Source organism: Rhinatrema bivittatum, chromosome 4 (genome assembly GCF_901001135.1).
Source record: "Rhinatrema bivittatum chromosome 4, aRhiBiv1.1, whole genome shotgun sequence".
Classification (NCBI taxonomy): Eukaryota; Metazoa; Chordata; class Amphibia; order Gymnophiona; family Rhinatrematidae; genus Rhinatrema; species Rhinatrema bivittatum.
The window spans coordinates 160822520-160842643 of record NC_042618.1 but is presented as its reverse complement, the minus strand read 5'-3'; the positions used below and the strand labels follow the sequence as shown (position 1 = coordinate 160842643).

The following is a 20124-nucleotide window of genomic DNA, read 5'->3' as shown; positions in this document are numbered from 1 at the left end:
TAGAGCTTCTGAAGCTTACAAATGTTGAATCTTTGGTGACTGAGGTAACCAAGAAGACTACTATTCTGTGGGCAAGATCCACTGCTCTGTAAGCTGCTCAGGACCAGAAATTAGAGTTTGAGAAGGATGGTCAAGGTCTCTGCATTGCGCATGTAAGGACTATATGCTGTAGCTTCAGGGTACATGCCTGTTTGCGCTCTGTGCAGCATCCTCAAGTTCAAGGAGCAGGATCTTCTGTCTTTACTTGGCAGCAGAACTTTTAGGGGCTCAGATGGTTTATATTGTGGATGCCTAGTGTGACCTCTTTCACATGTCAGCCAGGAATAGGCCTTCGGCTTTTTTGGCCAGGCATCTTCTCTGGTTGCACAGTTGGTCAGTGGAGATCTGGTCCAAGTTGCAGCTGGGTAATCTATTCCAGGAAAATCCTGATTGGAGAAGATTTGGAGCAACTGGGGGAGATACTTTGACAAGTCCAAGAGACATGAGTTACCTGAGGACAAACCTAAGGGTAATAAGAAGGGCTTCCTGGAGCGGGCAAAGGTATAGGGAGGTGAAGAGCTATCACCCAGGCAGCAGATACTCCTCCCAGAGGCAGTGGTCTGGCAGGCCTCAGACATTTTGGGGATCTAGGAGACCTCCATTCAGGGAGCTGGAATGAGTCTGGCTGCTCAATGAAATGTGGCAAGTCCATTATTTTCCAGGACTCATAGGAGGGAGGTTGACCCTCTTTTATGAAGAGGAGACTGAGATAAAGTCTGATCAGAGAGTGCTAGCGGTTATAAAAGGGGGTTATGCCTTAATGTTCATGCACCCCTTCTGCAACACCCACCTGATTCCCCCCGCTTCTCCAAGGGCAGGCAGGAAGCAGTTTATGCCATTCTGGATCGGTTGCCACACTTGGAGGCAATAGTTCCCAAGCCCATGGAAGAGTGGGGCGAAGGAAGATTTTCTATTGATTTCATGGTTCTGAGAAACAAAACGGAAGGAATCTTTCATCCCACTCTGGATCTCTAGAGGGTGGACGCTGCTCAATGAGTCCCAAGTTTCCGGATGCAGAATCCACACTTAGGTATGACAACCATCCACAAAAGGGAGTGTTATGATATTGGGGTGTTTGGTGGATTCTCAGGGGCAACAGTGATGGTATCTCCCATGGGGAAGAGCCCCATAGGGAACTGTAGCACCGGGCTAGACTCAGATGCACAAACACAGAGAGTATATATTTATTATACAGCTTGTATGGTTCACCAGAGGTGGCAGTAGAGAGTGGATTGAGATAGCAACAGTCTGTGATCCTTGGCGTAGGAGACCCGTCCCACAATGGTGGTGTAAGGCCCCGATGCAGATATCCAATAAGGCACTGTAGGAGAGACAGACTGGCAGATGTTATACACATTCCCTTATAGCTGAGTAGATAGAGTTCCCAATGAGCAGAGGAGAGAGGATAGGTATCAACAATCTGAGATCCTCGGCAGAAAAGACCCGTTCCACAATGGTGGTGTATGGCCCGATGCAGATGAACAGCGAGGAGCTGTATATGGACAGACTGGAATAAGTAGTACTCACTCTCTCTAGCTGTTAGGTAGTGTTCCAGCAGGTTGAAGAATATGTAGCAGGCACCAGGATAGACACACAGGCCCTCGAGGAGCGAGTTCCTGTATTTAGGATAGGCACCTGGAAATAAGCAAAGGGCCCCCAAGGAGCGGGTACCCAGGTTAGTAGAACCCAGAAGGGTGAAAGTAGCTTCCAGCAGGCAGTAGAAGCAGCAGAGCAGCTTCAGACCGGAGTGAATCCAATCTGTTGCTAACTCGGCGAGAGTCAGCAAATGGGCAACCTTTAGAAGGAGGAAGCAGTGATATCACTCGAGGGGGTCGCCCCCGAGGTTCGCGCCAACACTGCTTCAAGACATGAGGTGTGTGCGCGCGCCCTAGGAGGCCTCAGGTCAACATGGCGGGACACTGCGCCAGGGAAGCTGGAGAGTGCGGCAAGGAGACGCTACGGACGCCATTCTCCCGAGGCTGGTGGAGAAGGCTGAAATAGAGGTGAGGCATGTCGGGCAAAGCCGTCTGAGACCGACGGACGCAACAGGGAGTTGATGGCTTCTTTCAATCTCACGGACTCGTATCTGCTCATTCCCATAAGAGTAGAGCATCAGAAGTTTCTTCGCTTCACTTTTCTCAGGGAGTATTTCCAATTCTGGGCGATCCTGTTTGGTCTACCAACAGCGCCAAGGACATCGGTTTCTGCTAGAAGACTTTTATGGTTCCACAGTTGGTTGGTAGATGTATGGTTCAAGTTGCAACTTGGTAGTTTTCTGTTTAAAGGCCATCTTCTGTTTGGAGAGGGCCTGGAGCCATTGATATAGCGCTTAGAAGAATCTAAGGGGCATAGGCTGCCCAAAAGAATTAGGAAAAGTTTTCCTGTAAGATAAAGATGATGAAAATTATGTGAATAACAGCCAAGAGGATGATCTTATTCTCAAAGGCAGTCAGATGACAACTCTGTCTTTTCACAATGAAACAGACTTTGTACATATGGGCCTCTTCACAGGGCACTTATGTGATGTGGGAGCTCTCAGTCAGAAGAGTTTAACTGCAGCTATCACTGTAGGCGAAATTCCAGGTCCAGTCTCTCCAGTTGGCTTTCTTGGGCCAATGTGGAACTGGAAATAGAATTGGAGAACCCAGATTTGGGTGGTAGTGAGGACCGATGCCAGTCTGAAAGGCTGGGGAACCCTTTGCCAAGATCAAGTGGCATATGACCAGTGATCAGTTGAGGAGGCGTCATGGTCTATCAATCGTTTGGAGTAGAGGGCAATTTGCAACGCATTACAATTTTTTTTTTCCATGGTTGAGCAAGCAAGCTTGGACAGTCGTAGTGGACAGTGCAGTGACAGAAGTTTATATTGATTGCCATGAGGAGGGACAGAAGTCTTTTGATCTCTCAAAAGGTTGAGGAATTCTTTTGCTGGGTGCAACAACATTTGGTGGTGCTGGTGGCATCTCATTGTGCCGGAGTCATCAACGTTCAGGCAGACTTTCTAAGTCAACAGGTGCTGGTTCCCAGAGAAGGGGAGCTGGCGGAAGAGGCAGTGAGGCTCATTTGATCCAGGTGGGGCATTCCATAGCTTGACTTGATGGCATCGAAGTGAAATGCCATGGCAACCCACATTTTGTCAGTTGCAGGCGGGAGATATGAGCAGAGGGACTCAACACCCTGGCTCTCCGGTAGGCCCATGAGATTCTGTTGTATGTCCTTCCTTCTTGGATACAAGTGGAAGAGTGCTAAAGCATATTGAGATACAACCAGAGGGGAGTAATCCTGGTGCCCTCGGAATAGTCACATTGCTTGTGGTTTTTGGCTTGAGGTTTCTGTCAGTAGACAGCCTTTAATATTCAGACATCTTTCCAAGTTTCTCCATCAAGGATCAAGCTTCTTGGATCAGGTGATGCGCTTTTGTTTCGTGGCAAGGTATTTGAAAGCAACTGTTTGTGATGGAGAAACTATTCAGAGGAAGTCATTACCATCTTGTTGCAGGTTAGGAGACCTTCTACTTCTTTGACCTATGTTATAGTCGGGAAGGACTTTGAGGGGGTGGCACCACTTTGGGTGTTGATGTCTCACGTTCTGGTATTTATTTTTTATATACTGACATTCAATCTGAGATATCACATCAGTTTACATTCAGGTACTGTAGGTATTTTCCTATCCCCAGAGGGCTTACAATCTAAGTTTGTACCTGAGGCAAAGGAGGGTAAAGTGACTTGCCCAAGGTCACAAGGAGCGACAGCGGGACTCGAACTCTGGTCTCCTGGGTTTGTAGCCTATTGCTCTAACCACTAGGCTATTCCTATGTTTTTACTGAACAGTCTAGCGAAAGGGGCTGGCATTTAATTCCCAATGGTCCAGGTAGTAGCATTTATTTATTTAAAAGTATTTATATCCCATCCCTCCAAAGTTCGGGGTGGGTTACAACAGTACATACATAATACAATTAAAATAAAGTAAAAGACAAAATAAATTAGCTAAAAAGACTAATATAAAATAAATTGACTTTAACATAAAAAATAGAACATAAAGTAACATATGGAACTTAAATAAAGATGTTAGAACTTACATAAATCAGGGAAGGCTTGAAGGAAAAGATGTTTAAGAGCCTTCTTAAATATGTTTTTATTAGAAATTATTTATTTATTTATTTATTTATTTCGGAGCTTTTATATGCCGAGGTTTAGCAATTAGCCTTCACCCCGGTTTACAGTAAAACAAATTATTACATCGAACAGGACATGGAACATAAAGTGGCAGAGATTACATCGAAACTGTTAGGAGAATATCATAGAACAAATCTTAAAAACTTGAACAAGGTCACGTTGTGATTAACTAAACTTTAATGGCAACAAGAACTGGGAAACAGGTTTCTAGAAAAAAACAGGACTAGCGCAAAGCAATATGAGAGATAAGGTGGGGGGGTGGAGTGGGGGGGGGTGGGGTATGGGATGATCGGAAGGTGGGAGAAATGGATCGCAGCATTATACGGGTGGCATGTTAAGGGGGTCGAGAGGAGAAGAGGGGGGGGAGGGAATTAGGAGCTCTTAGTGTGTTCATCCTGTATTGGAGTTGCTGGTGGAGGGGTTATGATGTTTAGCCCACGCCATCTCTGAATGTTTGGCTAAATAACCAGGTTTTCAGTTCTTTTTTGAAGGATTTGCTGTCGATTATTGAGCTTAGGTATTGTGGTAAGGAGTTCCATATGATTGGACCTGCAATTGAGAAGGCTCTGTTTCTCATGCTCGTGAGCTTCGCCGATGGAAGTGAGGGTATGTCCAGGAGTAATTTGCTGGTAGTTCTGGTGTATCGTTGAGGTTTGTGTTGATGGATCATGTTTTTGAGTGTGGTGTTCTCTGTTTTGTATAAGTCATTGTGCACTATATTAAGGGTTTTGAATTCGATTCTCTGTTTGATTGGGAGCCAGTGAAGATTTTTTAAAACAGGGGTGATGTGTTCCGATTTTTTTTTGCCTGTTAGGACTCTGGCTGCAGCATTTTGCAGCAGTTGGAGTGGTTTTAGGGTAGATTTGAGAAGACCTAACAGGAGCGAGTTGCAGTAGTCAAGGCTGTTGAAAATCAGTGATTGTAGTACTGTTCGGAATTCCTGATGGTGGAGAAGAGGTTTTAGATGTTTTAGGACGTGCAGTTTGTAGAATCCTTCTTTGGTTTTGGTTGCGATGTTCTTTTTTAAGTTGAGATCTTTGTCAATCCATATGCCGAGGTTTTTTGTATCATTTTTTATCGGGATGTTAATGTTGTCGATTATAAGGGAGTGTGTATTGATAGTTTGTTCTGATACATTTCTTCCTATGAGGATGCATTCTGTTTTATTCATGTTTAGGCACAGTTTTAGTTGGTTTAGCATGTTTCTAATTGATGTTAGGTGGTTTGCTGCGGTGGAGAGTGCCTCTTCTAGTGTGTTGGAAATTGGGATGATGAACTGGATGTCATCGGCATACATATAGTAAGTTATTCCGAGACTGGAGATGAGGTGACATAGAGGGAGAAGATATATGTTGAAGAGAGTTGCGGATAGGGCGGACCCTTGCGGTACGCCGGTTTCGAGGGGAAAGGGGTTTGATGAGTTGCTGTTCATGGAGACCTTGAAGAATCTGTTCTGTAGGTAAGAGGAGAACCAGTTGAGGGTACTTCCTGTGAGGCCGATGTTAGCAAGTCTTGATAGTAGGCTTTTGTGGTCAACTGTGTCAAAAGCCGCAGATAGGTCGAGAAGTATTAGAAGATGGTTTATTTTGTTGTCGAGTCCTCTTAGGATTTCATTCGAGAGGTTGACGAGTAGTGTTTCTGTACTGCGGTTTTTTCTGAATCCATGTTGTGCATCGTGTAGAATTTTGTTATTTTCAAGGTGTTCGTTTAGTTGAGACAGAGCTGCCTTCTCGGTCAACTTAGCAAGTAGAGGAAGGTTTGAGATCGGACGGTAGTTATTCAGGTCTTTGGGGTCTAGGTTCTTCTTTTTTAGAATTGGAGTTATGGTTGCAGTTTTTAGTACAGTTGGCAGCTCACCTTCTTCGAGTGATTTGTTGACGATGGCGGCTATGGTTGGGGCGATGATATGAGCCATATCTTTTAGGTTACTTGTAGGGATGGTGTCCAGGTCATGATGAGCAGGGTTGATTTTTTTTTTTAGCATTTTTTCGGCTTCGGTGACAGAAATTGGGTTGAATTGTGACCATGGTGTTATGTTCATTGTTTCGCATTGATTCTCTGAGGGTGTGGAGTTGTTGAATGTGTTCATTATTCTGCTGATTTTATCTTTAAAGAATGTGGCGAGTTCTTGGGATAGATTGATTGTATTGGTCGCTGGGGCATTGTTACTTTTTTCATCTGTTAGGTTCTTGACAATGTTGAACAGCGCGTTTGCGTTATTGGATGAGTTTTTTAATCTTTTGACTGTAGTAGTTGTGTTTAGTGGTCATAATCATGTTTTTATAGGTGGCCAGTTGAGTGTGGTATCTTTGAAGGTTTTTTGGGGAATTAGTTTTTCTTCATTCTTTTTTCATTTTTCTGAGGTTTGTTTTCAATGATCTTAGATTCGAGTTAAACCATGGGTTGTTTTTGCCGTTGGTTGGTTTTCATTGTCTTGTTTTTTCAGGGTTTATCTTGTTAGCAGTTTGTTCTGTGAGTTGGTGCCATGATTGTATCGCTCTGTTGATGTTGGATAGGTCTAGGTTTGCCAGTTGTTTTCCTAGCTCTTTTTGGAGTAGGTCCTGTTGAAAGGGAGGGCGGTATTTAAACGAGTTAGATTCATTTGCGCACGTCATGTTTCTGGACTGTAAATGTGATTTGCATTGTATAAGGAAGTGGTCAGACAATGGGACTGGGTTGGCTGAGATGGATGTATCTGAGAAGTAGTGATTGGTGAAAATCAGGTCCAAGGTGTGACCGTCTTTATGAGTGGGGGTGTTCACATGTTGTTTCAGATTAAAGCTGGAAAGCATGTCTAATAGTGTTTGGTAGCTTTGTGTTTTGGGGTTTCTGTCTGTGTGGAGGTTGAAATCTCCAAGTATTATAGTAGTCTCATTTCGAATGGTATTGAATTCCAAAGTATGGGGCCAGCTATGGAAAATGCACGCTCCCTGGTGAATACTAATCTAGTTGTTTTAGGTGAAGGAACTTGAAGTAGGAGTTTATTTTTGGAGCGGAGATGTGTAAATGTGTAGGGAAGTAGAAAGCCAAGATGTGTTGTTACTGTAAATAAGAGTGTGGAAACATCCTTGGGCTGTTTTCCAAGGTAAGGTGCAAGGGGTATTCCTGGCTTCGCATCCTGGATGTGGTCTGTTTTCTTCAAGGAGTGAAGAAGCATTTGTGTCCTCTGGTTGGGAGTGTGTTTCCCTCCTGTGCCCTTACTCTGGTATTGTGGATTTTTAATGTTTCTAAGTTCAAGCTGTTGTGAAAGGTGTTGCTGAAGGACCTTGCATTTAAAGTAGTCTTCCTAGTGGCTATTTGTTTGGCCAGGAGGAGTTTTGAGCTGCAATTGTTGTCTTGTTGGGGTGTTTTCCTTCAGTTTTGGAGGTCGTGTTACCATTGTGCATGGTGTCGTCCTTTTTACAAAGGTAGTCTATTATGTCCATCTTAGTCAGATAGTAGAATTTCTCTAGTTTCAGAATTGCGGCTCTTCTGTTCCGCATGTGAGGAAGCTTCGCTTGTCAGATGTCTGTTGGGGACTGTTATGTTATCTGAAGGTCATCAACAATTTTCAGAGGTCCGATTGTTTTTCGTTCTATTTGGGGGAAACAAAGATAGGAACGCTTCAAAAGCTATGTTTGCTCAATGGTTAAAGGAGGTCATTGGGTTGGCTTAGGTTTGCAGAGGGCATTGATTCCGGAAGGGTTTCAGGCCCATTCTACCGGGATGCAGGTGGCATCTGGGACTGAGTGTCCGTAAGTTTTCCCAAAGGATATTGGTCAGGTGGCAACCTGGTTGTCTCTACATACTTTTACAAGACATTACTGACTGGAGGTTCAGGCGCCGATAGCGACTGTTTGTGGATAGAATGTGCTGTGAGTGGGTCTTTCAGATTCCCACCCAGTTTAGGGAATGTGACTGGACTGATCTGGGGTATGAACAGGAAAAGAAAGTTGGTTCTTACCTGCTAGTTTTCATTTCTGCAACACCACAGATCAGTCCAGATCCCCACTCTCTCTGGAAATACCGCTCTGTTTCCTGTGTGTAGAAAGTAAAGAAATCTGTGTGTTTGAGGACGAAAGGGCTCCAGTTTGATGGCTCAGGCTTTCCTCTGCTTGGTTTGGGGGGAGGGGGGGGGGGGAAGGAAGTAGATTTATTGCTTTAATCTCATCTTGGCTTGGGTACAGGTCATACTGAGGAAATTGCAGATTGCACAATAGGTTGAGTAGCAGTGTCAGTAAAGCTGTTCTCGGTCTCTGGCAAAGTCCATGCATCTGGACTGATCTGTGGTATTCCAGGAATGAAAATTAGTAGATAAGAATCAATTTTCCTTTACCTAGACAACTGTCTGGGTGGCTTAATTTCCTTGCTGGATGAGGCCTACAGTGCATGTGTCCTCTGAAACCAATCCATTGTTATGCCGGGGGAGGCAGTAGCAGCTACTGCCTTCTCTTTCTCCTTTCCCAGAACCTGAGCACATCTCCACAGCGATACATCCGCCCCTCCTAGCCCTGTCACATAAGAGGCCTGCCACACAGTATTCAGTCCTAGAGCTGAGCCACAGGGCCAGTTCATTCTTTGGATGGGGTTGGGGGAAGTTTCTAACTTTTAATGTTTAAAAAAAGAAGGGATTATAGATTTGCCTCTCATTTTTAATGTTGGATGGATGTGTGTCAGAGCATACTTAGAAGGGAGCTCTGCTGGTAGGGAAGCCAAGTGATCCGCACTTGACAATATCAGAGCACAAAAAAATAATGTATGCATTTAAATAGATTGCCCAGCTATGAGTGCTGTGTGACAATGAGCAATATCGGTGGGAAGGCTTGAGAAACGGAATCATGCATCAGAGGGATTCTTTGGGGGTCAGCAGTTTCCTCTTACTTCTTTGGGCTTCCAGCTCATTAGGAACTAGAGCCAGGTCTGAAATCCAGTGCCGTGAGCCTTCATTCACAATTGCCCAGGAAGTTTCCCTCATATTTTATATTTCTCCTAATTAGCTTACCTAGCACAGTCATTTCAGTGACAGTTCTCAGCTGGGGGGGCCAATCACCAAAGCTACTCCTGGAATCCTGTAGTCATGGGCCCTAAACACAGTCAGTAGAGGTCAGTGTTGGGGGTGACTGGGACTATGAATGTTGCCTCTGAATCGTGCTTAGCCTGAACCCCAGAAAGCGGAAGATGACTTCTAGCATTCTGTGCTATTCTTTCACTCAACTTAAAGAAAAACTGAAAAATCAGCATTAACAACTGCTGGTTAACCTGAATCTAGTTTTAAATACAGAGCTGTTCCCATGTAAGGAAGATGGCATGAAGTTCATTACCTCTCTGCTTTAGTAACTAAGAATGACAAATCCCCTATCAGATGAATTGCAGCCTGAAAATAAAACACCATTGGGGCATTCAGTGCATTATTACACAGGCAGCTCTTATTTTCAGTAGCTTTACCTGCGAGTCACGTATTTACATGATCGACTTCAGCTCTTTGCCATCTTGTGTGTGACTATGGGGGAGGGGGGAAGTCATCTGCTTGCTGCCTACATGCATAAGGGCAGCTGGGGGTACCGATCTGCCCCTGCCTACACATGGTATTTTTGCAAGAACAATATAGTAGCTCCTGTGGGAAGGGGAAAAGACCCCTGGACAAGAAGTGATGTCAAAAGACTTTCCTGTAAGCTGCTAATCAATTAAGTTCCCCAAAAAGGCAGTAGCCATCAATTTTGACTATTGAGGAGTATAATAGAATGACATAGACTGAGGCTATATAAAGAGCAAAAAAATCCTCATGCTCCATTCAGTCTGTCTCTGCTGAAAGCTGAGGCTGTGTGGCTCATTTATCTCCGTTTTTTCTGTTTTTCTCAGCAGTTGTGACCCCTCACTAGCTGAATGCATTTTCTAAAGATACTTGGTTAGGGGATACATACTGGTGCTCTTTAAAATATTTTCTCAACGTGGGGTCTGAGTGAATTTTATTTTTTTTATTTCTTTTCACAATATATCTTGTATTCATTTTGAATATTTCTACATAAATAGGTTTCCCGTCATGAGCGGCGAATATCTCAGATACAGCAGCTCAATCAGATGCCCCTGTATCCAACTGAGAAGATTATATGGGATGAAAATATTGTTCCAACTGAGTACTATTCTGGAGAAGGTAATCACAGAAAATCATTTCTGTAACAAGTCATAATCATATACAGACACTTGCTAGAATATCCACAGCTTATAAAGTCATCATATACATAGGCAGTCCACTATGTACCATCCTTAAAATACGTGTACCATATTACCTCCCTGAAACATCTGTGGCTTATAAAGTCACTCATGGGTATAAAATCATTATAGACAGCTTTCTACAACATCTGGCTTACAAAGCCATATAATGGAGCATCTCCCTATAACATATTGGACTTATAAAGCATCTTGACGTCCAGGACCCTGACATTTGGGTGATTCATATTTGCCTTTGCTCTAATATTAAATCACCATATCTAGTGATCAATGGAGTTAAGGATTTGGCATTATCTAACTGGTCTACTGACTGCACAGTCTTTCTTACCCAGGAAGAGAATCTGTTTCCTGATCGTGTCTCTTTCCTTCCTTCAGGCTGCCTTGCACTTCCTAAGCTGAACCTGCAGTTTCTGACTCTTCATGACTACCTTCTAAGGAACTTCAACCTCTTCCGCCTAGAGTCCACCTATGAAATTCGGCAGGATATTGAGGATGGGGCCAGCAGAATGAAACCCTGGTTAGTGTTTACTTTCTTTAAATGCTTTTAGTGAATTTCCAATGAAGTTTCTGTGTTTGGGGTAAAGAGGAGATATGCACTTTACCTTCCTGAAATGCCCTTACCTACTTCTGACCTTTTCTTCAAGCATCCAGCACCTAAGTCTCACATCACGTCCTCTTTCAAGCAAAAAAAGTCTAGGAGAAATGTTGGGAAAATGTTACACTCCTTTCTCTTGCTACATGTTGGGTGATGTTTGATGCCTTTCTCAGGTCTAAGTTGTGGGATTATTGTTTGACGGGGGGGTTACAGGGCAACTTTGCACAAACAATATCACATTTATACACAGACTTGTGTTTGTATTGTTTTAGTTGTTGTTCCAGAGGTTTGGATAAAGAAGCTACATAAATAAATAGGACAGAATAAAGGCTTTTTTTTGCAGAAAGCATTTGGATCTGCTGCGTTCAGGCCTATCTTGTTTATATCAATAGATAAATGCATTTTCTATGACGTTTTACTTAGGTTAAGAGCTCAAGGGAAACATTGTAAGAGCTGTGATGGCCGTAGGTTATCACCACCTCCTGGGCTTGCTGCAGGAGGGGGAGATTGAGTTGTGGACAGTGGTGGCAGTGGAGCAGGGAATGCTTCTCTTTGTCCTAATAGATGATGCTTCTCATCCTCTCCTGCTGGCGTGCTTCATCTCGATACAGGAAAGACACACAGCTGATGAGGGGCAGCTGCTCCCTCACTGTCTCTGTCCTGCTGCTGCTTCTCTTCCACAAGTCAGAATGGAGAGAGGTGGGAGGCAGATAATGGAAATGGAATTGAAAGGGATAAAAGGTACCGAAGATGGGGCGAGACAACCAGAGGAGAAGAGCGATAGAAATGGGGAGGGATGGAAATTGGGATTGAAGTAGGGAAGAGGAGGAGATAGCAACAGAGAGATAGGAATATATCTTCAAGTAAGAGAGAAGAGAAATTTGGGGGTGAGTGCTGAAGATACAGAAGAGGTCAAAGTTGCAGCAAAATACACGAGTATGTGAAACAACATAATGGAATAAAAAAGAAAACACCATCAAGAGGAAAAAGAATGGAAAAGGAGAAATAAAAGAAATGATGAAAAGAAAAAGATGACAAAAAGAATCATAGTAACATAGTAATGACGGCAGAAAGAGACCAAATAGTCCATCCAGTCTGCCCAGCAAGTTTCTTATGGTAGTAACTGCTGCTCCCTGAAAGTTACCCCCAAGCTTATGTTAAGGGTAGCAATATTTATAATCCAAACCAAGCAACTGTCAAACCCATTACAAAATTTTTACTAACATCATTTTTACAGGGTGAGCAGCCTTCATAATTCAGACAATGCTGCTTGAATGTGTTTTGCATTTGGACTTGGCCGTAGAAGCAGTTCTGTGCTTTATCCCTAATGTCTGCATATCAGTACCTAGATTGTAAAATCGGGGCCCAGCATTGAATCCAATTCCTCTTTTTTCCCCTGCCATCAAAGTAGAGAGCAATGTTGCAGTTGCATCACAAGCATCAAGACTAATTGGTTAAGGGTAGTAATCCCCTTGCCTTCTATTAAGGGTAGTAACTCACTTCATTCATGTTACCGCCATATACCCTTTTCTTCATTTCCAACCTTTAAACTTTAGGGATCCACAGTGTTTAACACATTTCCTTTTGAATTTGTTTACTGTTTTCATCCTTACCATCTCTTCCGGAAGGGCATTCCAGGCATCCACCACCCTCTCTGTGAAGAAGTATTTCCTGATGTTAGTTCTGAGTCATCCCCCCCTGGACCCCTAGTTCTACAAATTTGTTTCCAACAGAAAAGGTTTGATGTTTGTGCATCATTAAAACCTTTCAGGTATCTGAAGGTCTGTATCATATGTCCACTGTACCTCCTATCCTACAGGGTGCACATATTTAGATCCTTCAGCCTCTCCTCACAAGTCTTCTGATATAGATCGCACAACATTTTGGTCATCCTTCTCTGGACCTCCTCCATCCTGTTCTTACCCTTTTTTGACATACGGGCTCCAGAACTGAACATATACAGCCATATATATAAAACAGGAGATGGAAAACTGTTTTTGAGAGGAAAAGAGAAAAAAATCAAGTTCCCTGTATGTACCCGGATCAGTCCAGACAGTGGGTTGAGCCTCTTTTCCAGCAGATGGAGACAGAGAAAAACTCAAAAGGTATCGAATATCAGGACAGTGCTCCCCCTGTGTCCCTTCAGTATTTCTCTGTCTCCAGCAGATGCAGATAGCAAAACCTGTGGATGCCTTTCTTTGTAGCAGTTTTTGGTTTGCGGAAGTTCTTCTTCCTCCTTCTCTAGTTATAAAGGATCAAGCAAGTATTGGTTTAATTCCCAGTGTTTAAGAAGTAAAAAAAAAAAAAAAAAAGTTTAGTCATCAGGAGCAGTTTTGTTCTGACTCCTCGCTCTTGCTTGGGCCTAGGGGGGTCCTGCCCCCTTGATTTATTCAGGCCACCAGGACCCTTTTCCTGGTGGCCTCTTGCCTGGCTCTGGGGTGATACTGGTGGGTCTAGTCCAGGGGTCCCCACCATCAGACCAGGACCGGGCCATTGGGGGGTTTTTCCAGTCTGCGGCGTCGCCACAGACCAGATCTAAACACTGCCAGTGTGTTCTACTCTGCGGCAGGCTGGCCTCAGTAGACGTGGCTCCCGGCACAGCACATTATGTGGGGTGCAGTGGGGGCGGGTCGGCGATCTGGCCACAGTGTGGTGGCTCCTGGTCTAAAGGCTCCCCCGCCCCCAATCCCTGTTCACAGCAAGCTAAATATGTACTGTAGGCAAGATGTAGATGCAGGCCTAAAATCAGCAGAGTAACCTCAGAGGGAGTACTACATTCAGACAACATCCAACAAGGCCATTGATCTGTGCAGTCTGGGTAAACAAGCATCGGGGTAACTTGCTTGATGCGGCAGTTACTACCCTTAACCATTAAGCCTTACGATTCACCTTTGATGCAACTCCAACATTACTCTCTGCATCAATGACAGGGGATAACAGGAAATTTAAATACAACACTTACCAAAAAGGGCCCTGAACTTGGTGGTTGATGAAACAGATAAGTATGGGAAAATAAGTGTGGGAGCTTGCTGGGCAGACTGGATGGGCCGATTGGTCTTTTTCTGCCGTCATTTCTATGTTTCTCTGTTTGTTTCTATTATAGACATGAATTGCTAGACATAAACCTTTGTCAAGAGACTGCATATTTGTAGACCTCAGTTTACCCAACTGTAATTGAGTAGTAATAATAATAATAATGTTCTCCTTTCCTCTGTCCTTTGTGAACTGTCATGTTGCCAGAAGCCAAAGCCAGGAAAGTGCTGCCAGTTTATTCATTCCTGAAGTGTCAGCACGTGTGTCTGACACATTATATTGTAAGCGTATGACTCTGTCTGGATGAATAGCATTCTAGAACTACAGATTACTGTAGTTTCTCTTGAGCTATTAAAGTCTTGCTGAATTTCAGCATGAGTGCTGGGCTTTTGTGTATCCTTTTCTGGCAGACTTTCCCTGCCGGTTAATGTGAACTCTCACTTAACTAATTCTTAAAACAGCAGCATGTATCTATCACATCCGTAATACTGGGAGAGAACACAGCCTCTCTGGTCCTCTTCCTGAGCTGTTACCAGATTTGTTTAGATTATTAAAGTGGTGGAATATTATTTTTGGATGATGGGCAGCCTTACATTAGTCACTGTATAAAAAAGCCACCATGAGGCATTTTCTATAAAAGCTGTTGTCTCTATGCTGTAAGAAAACTGTTGGAGCTGCTGCTGTTTGCATATGGCACAATAAAGGCAAATCCAAAGTTGTCAACCAAGAAGTAACTTTAGTTCCTGAACATACCCAGATCAATCCAGAGAAGTGGGTTGTGTATCCCTACCAGCAGATGGAGTCAGAGAATAAAGCTTTGGGCACTGCTATATATACAAGAGTGCCACCTCTGCAGTCCCTCAGTATTTCTCTGACTCCAGCAGATGGCAGAGATACACTCCTGAAGTTTTTAATTTGATTTTTTCAGTAGTTAGTTAGAATTTTTTTGTTTTACTTGCGGTCGCTTCCTGAGATGTTAGTGGAAGCCGGGCGTCCGGGGGATTGGATATCCCTGTCAGGGTCTCGCCTGCTCCGGGTCGGTGTGTGAAGGCCAGGGGCTCCTGGTTATTCGCCACTGACAGCGCTGCAGCTGCTCCATTGATCCCTGCTAGAACATCTCCTGTTTTACCTCAGTAAAGTTTATAAAACAAAAAAAAAGAGCAAAGTTTCTCTGTTTGAGCGTCTGGCCGGATGCAGTCGGCTCTGAGGTAAGTGGGATCGGGCCCTTGGAGACCGTGTGGGGAGGCTGTCAGCTTCTTGTTCCTTCAGCTCCCAGAACAACTGGTTTTGCTACTTCGCGGTGGCGTTTTCAGTCGGGGACAGACTGTGTTTCTTTTGGCTGGCTAGGGACCGGCTGCGCGCAGGTTTTTTTTTTTAATCTGTTTTTAGGAACGGTTTGTTTTTGCCTTCCTGACTGAATTTTTCCCACTTCGCGGCTGCGAGCAGTGGTACTGCAATCGCGGCCTTCTTCCCCTTAGATCCACGAGGTGGCGCACTTTCATAGATGGGGCCGCGCTCAAAATCGCTGGCCTGCCGTGTGTGTGGCACACGCGGTTAGGCTCTTGATACGGCCTTTTTATGCCCCGATTGTGCTCAGGAGGTAGGAGAATTGTCGGGAACGGAAGGCCCCCTCTCCCCCCCCCCGCCCCGGGGATGGCCCGGGTGTCCCAGATCTGGAATCGCGGGAGGAGGATCCCCCTCCCGTTTTAGCTCTTGTAGGGGAGGACCTGTAGGGGAGCAGGCGCTGCACCTCCAGTGATTTCCCCGGAAGGGGAGGGGGCCCCGGAGGGGTTTTCCCCGGAATTTGCCCTCCTCATGCACGAAGCCTTCTTCGCTCGCAAACGCTCGGTGGTGAAGAGACCCGGAATCCCGGGAGACATCTGTCCTCCTCCTGGGAAATTAAATAGGGCCGCAGATCCTGGGCAGCACCCTATGAATCAGGTGCGACCGAGAGAGGAGGGCGCTCGGGACCCTCAAGGCCCACTGCCGGGATCAGGATAGGCTCCGCCCGCGGGAGTGGGGATGGACCCGGATCTGGTGGATGTAGATATGGACAATATAGATGACCCCGATACACCTCCTGCAGAGGGTGACGATCCCAGTGCGGTCCACTTACTTAAAAGGGAGGAGCTGCATCCCCTTATTCCTCAGGTCTTGGAGGTCCTGGGCCTTAAGGTGTCTCAGGAGTAGTCTGACAATGAAGGGGTTAATCCCGTCCTCGATGGCATTAGGGGTCCCACTACTTCTTTTCCTCTACCGAAAAAAGTACGCAAGCTGGTGACCCGGGAGTGGGAAGCTCCTGATGCCGGTCTGAAAGTGGGCAGAGCGATGGCTAAACTATGTCCTCTGTCGACGGATGTGTTAGACCTGTTGAAGATCTCTAAGGTGGATGCTGCGGTCTCGGCTGTCACTAAGAAGACCACTATCCCGGTCACTGGGGCGGCTGCCCTGAAAGATATGCCAGGACCGGAAGCTGGAAATCCAGTTGAAGCGGGCATTTGAGGTCGCAGCTCTGAGTCTTCGTGCGGCATTCTGCACCAATCTGTGTTGGGTTCAGGAGGTGTCTGCCAGTGCCGGAACAAGCGGAGGCGGGGCGTTACGGTCCGCCCGGTTGGAAGCGGGTGTTGCTTACGTGGCAGATGCTCTGTATGATCTGGTGAGGACCTCGGCGAGAGGTGTCAGCGCGGCATCTCCTATGGATAAGGAATTTGGCGGCGGATTTGTCCTCTAAATCCCAACTGTGCAACCTGCCTTTTAAGGGCAAGTTCCTGTTTGGAGAGGAACTGGATCAGCTGGTAAAACTGCTGGTGGAATCCAAGGGCAATCGGTTGCCAGAAGACGAGATCATCCAAGAAGGCTTTTCCCCCTCAAGCTCGTTTCCGGGACATCCGTCGATACAAGGCTAGCAGATACTCCGCACTGACCCCTTATAAACCGGCTACAGGACGCCAGCAGTCCTTTCGCTGGGGTCGCCGACCTGGTAGGGACTCGGGGCATCTGGGGGCAGGAAGCACCAAGGCCTCCCAATGAAGCCACAAACACCCATTTCGTCGTCGAAGCTGTCAGAGGCAGATTATCCAACTTTTACACGGAATGAGCAAGAATTACCTCAGACAGTTGGGTCTTAGAGGTGATCAGAGACGGATACGCCTTGGAATTCTCACGTACGGTCCGGGAGGTGTTTGTGGAATCCCGAATGGCCTCACACAGCAAGCGAGAGGCGGTCCGGGGGACCCTGCAACGACTTCTTGACCTCAGGGCTATTGTCCCGATTCCAGAGACACAGCAGGGAAGGGGCCGTTACTCAGTTTACTTTGTGGTACCCAAAAAGGAGGGCATGTTTCGTCCCATCCTCGATCTGCATAAAGTGAACCGTCGCCTTCGGATTCCTCATTTTTGAATGGAAACATTGTGGACGGTGATGACAGCGGTTTGGACAGGGGAGTTTTTAGCGTCCCTGGATCTCACATAAGTGTATCTTCATATCCCTATCAGGTTAAGTCACCAGAGGTTTCTGCATTTCAAGGTGTTGGGACAACTCTTCCAATTTCGAGCCCTTCCTTTTGGCCTCGCAACTGCTCCTCGAACGATCACAAAAGTAATGGTGTTGGTGGCAGCATTCCTTCGGAAGGAGGGGATAGTGGTCCACCCGTACCTAGATGACTGGTTGATTCGCCCAAAGTCTCGGGAGGACTGCGAGAGGTCGGTGCGCTTGGTGATGTTCACGTTGCAGTCACTGGGTTGGGTGATCAATGTCCAGAAGAGTCCCTTGGTACCCACCCAGGTGTTGGGTTATCTGGGAGCCCAATTCGATACCATACAAGGAAAGGTGTTTCAGTTGGACCTAATGGCAATGTGGGCGAATGCAAAGACAGAATATTTCTTCAGTCGTCGAAGAGAGCAGGGCTCAGTGGGCATTGACGCCCTCGTGTGCCCCTGGCCCATGGGAATTCTCCTGTATGCCTTCTCTCCCTGGCCACTCATAGGTCGACTTCTCCGCCGCATAGAACTTCACCCAGGCCGGGTGGTCCTAGTGGCACCGGAGTGGCCACATCGTCCGTGGTTCGCGGATCTCGTGCATCTAGCTCTTGAAGGCCCATTGCAGCTGGCTCATCTACCGCGTCTGCTCTGCCAGGGGCCCATATTTTCGGATTGGGAGGATCTCTTCTCTCTCACGGCTTGGCTTTAGAGAGGCGACGTATATGCCTGAAGGGCTATTCCAAGCAGGTCATTTCTACCCTTCTGCAGGCCCGATGCCCGGCCACCTCTATGGCTCATGTGCGCGTCTGGAAGCTCTTTGAGTTGTGATGTAGTCAGCAGGCCTGCGACCCATTATCAGTCAAGGTTCCTCAGATTCTTGACTTTCTTCAGCAGGGGCTCACTAAGGGACTAGCGTTCAATTCCCTTTGGGTACAGGTTGTGGCCCTGGGGGCCTTGAGGGGACGATTCAATGGCTGTTCCTTGGCAGTGCACCCGGATATTACTCGTTTTCTTAAAAGGGGTCAAACATTTGCGGCCTCCTGTCCACCCAGTATGCTCGGATTGGAGCCTGAATTTAGTTCTCTGGGTATTTTGCGTGCTCCTTTCGAACCTCTCAGCGGATCTTCTCTGAAGGATCTGACTTTGAAGATGGTGTTTCTGGTGGCCATTTGCTCGGCTCGTTGGATTTCAGAGCTATAGGTGCTGTCGTGTTGGGATCCTTTTCTGCATATTTCGGCGGATCGGGTGTCTTTGCGGACGGTCCTGTCCTTCATCCCTAAGGTGGTTTCGTCCTTTCACGTAAAGCAGATAGTGGAGATGCCGGGGTTTCCACATTGTTCTCGAGACTTTTCTCAGGACAGGGACCTTCATCTTTTGGATGTGCGCCGAGCCTTACTGCGGTATCTGGAGGTTACCAATGACTTCCGACGCTCTGACCATTTGTTCGTTCTTTTTGGGGGACCAAAGAAAGGAGACAAAGCGTCTAAAGCGACAATTTCTCGGTGGATTAAAGAAGCCATTTGTTCGGCGTACATAGCCCGTGGACGGCAAGTTCCATTGGGTCTCAGGGCTCACTCCACTAGAGCTCAGGCTACTTCCTGGGCAGAGTGTCAGCTCTTGTCGCCTCAGGAGATCTGTAGGGCAGTGTTGTGGTCTTCTATTCACACTTTCACTAAGCATTATCGATTGGACGTCAAGGTGTCTGATGAATCGTCCTTTGGTGAGAGTGTTCTGCGTGCGAGTCTTTCGGGGGCCCACCCAGTGTAAGGTGGCTTGGGAACATCCCACTTCTCTAGACTGATCTGGGTATGATCAGGAAATGAAAATTGGTTCTTACCTGCTAATTTTCATTCCTGTAATACCACAGATCAGTCCAGAGGCCCACCCCTTATTTCAGATTCTGAAAGACTGTGTTGGCTACCGTTGGCCGATAATGTGTCCTGAAGCATTTCATGAAGCTCCTTTTTGCAGAACGGATTGATGGAGCAGTTATGCATGGTTGGTTTGGTTTACTTTTTGTTTAGTGCGTAGGGGTAGTCAGGGTTTTGTTGCTACCCCTCGCTCTTTAGTTCTGTTAGCATGAGCTTGGGTACAGGACAATACTGAGGGCCTGCAGGTGGCACTCTTGTATATATAGCAGTGCCCAAAGCTTTGACTCCATCTTCTGGTAGGGATACACAACCCACGTCTCTGGACTGATCTGTGATATTACAGGAACGAAAATTAGCAGGTAAGAACCAATTTTCATATTCAACTAAATGGAATAATCTTTGTTGTTTCTGAAATTTGTGTACTGGGCAATTACTTATTATGTAGTTAGTGGTTTTGATCTCTGTGACTTCAGTAACAAGCAGAGCTGCTTTAAAACTTATATTTATGAAGATCATGGACCACACTACCCATGGCTGTTTGTCTCTGGTAGAGTCTGCGTTACTGTCTTCTTGAAAGGCCCAAACTAGGAAGTTTCTTCATTAAATGAGCATTTATTAGGAAAGTTGTTAATGGCTTATTTTTTGCCTGTAGCAATAAGCTATTACACTGCTGAACAAAATGATTTACAAGAGGGCTTTCTCTCCTAAGGTATATTAGTTAGGT

The 20124-nt window shown here is 45.8% G+C and overlaps 1 protein-coding gene across 2 annotated transcripts in view; it reads left to right on the top strand.

Annotated features, from left to right (window-relative positions):
* The window catches only part of AQR (aquarius intron-binding spliceosomal factor), a 276039-nt gene that overhangs the window by 87670 nt on the left and 168245 nt on the right, over nt 1–20124 (top strand). For both annotated transcript variants that reach the window (XM_029599025.1, XM_029599024.1), the window contains exons 15-16: nt 10224–10344; nt 10797–10938. In XM_029599025.1, the coding sequence (XP_029454885.1) occupies nt 10224–10344; nt 10797–10938 (263 nt within the window). The remainder of the gene's footprint in view (nt 1–10223; nt 10345–10796; nt 10939–20124) is intronic.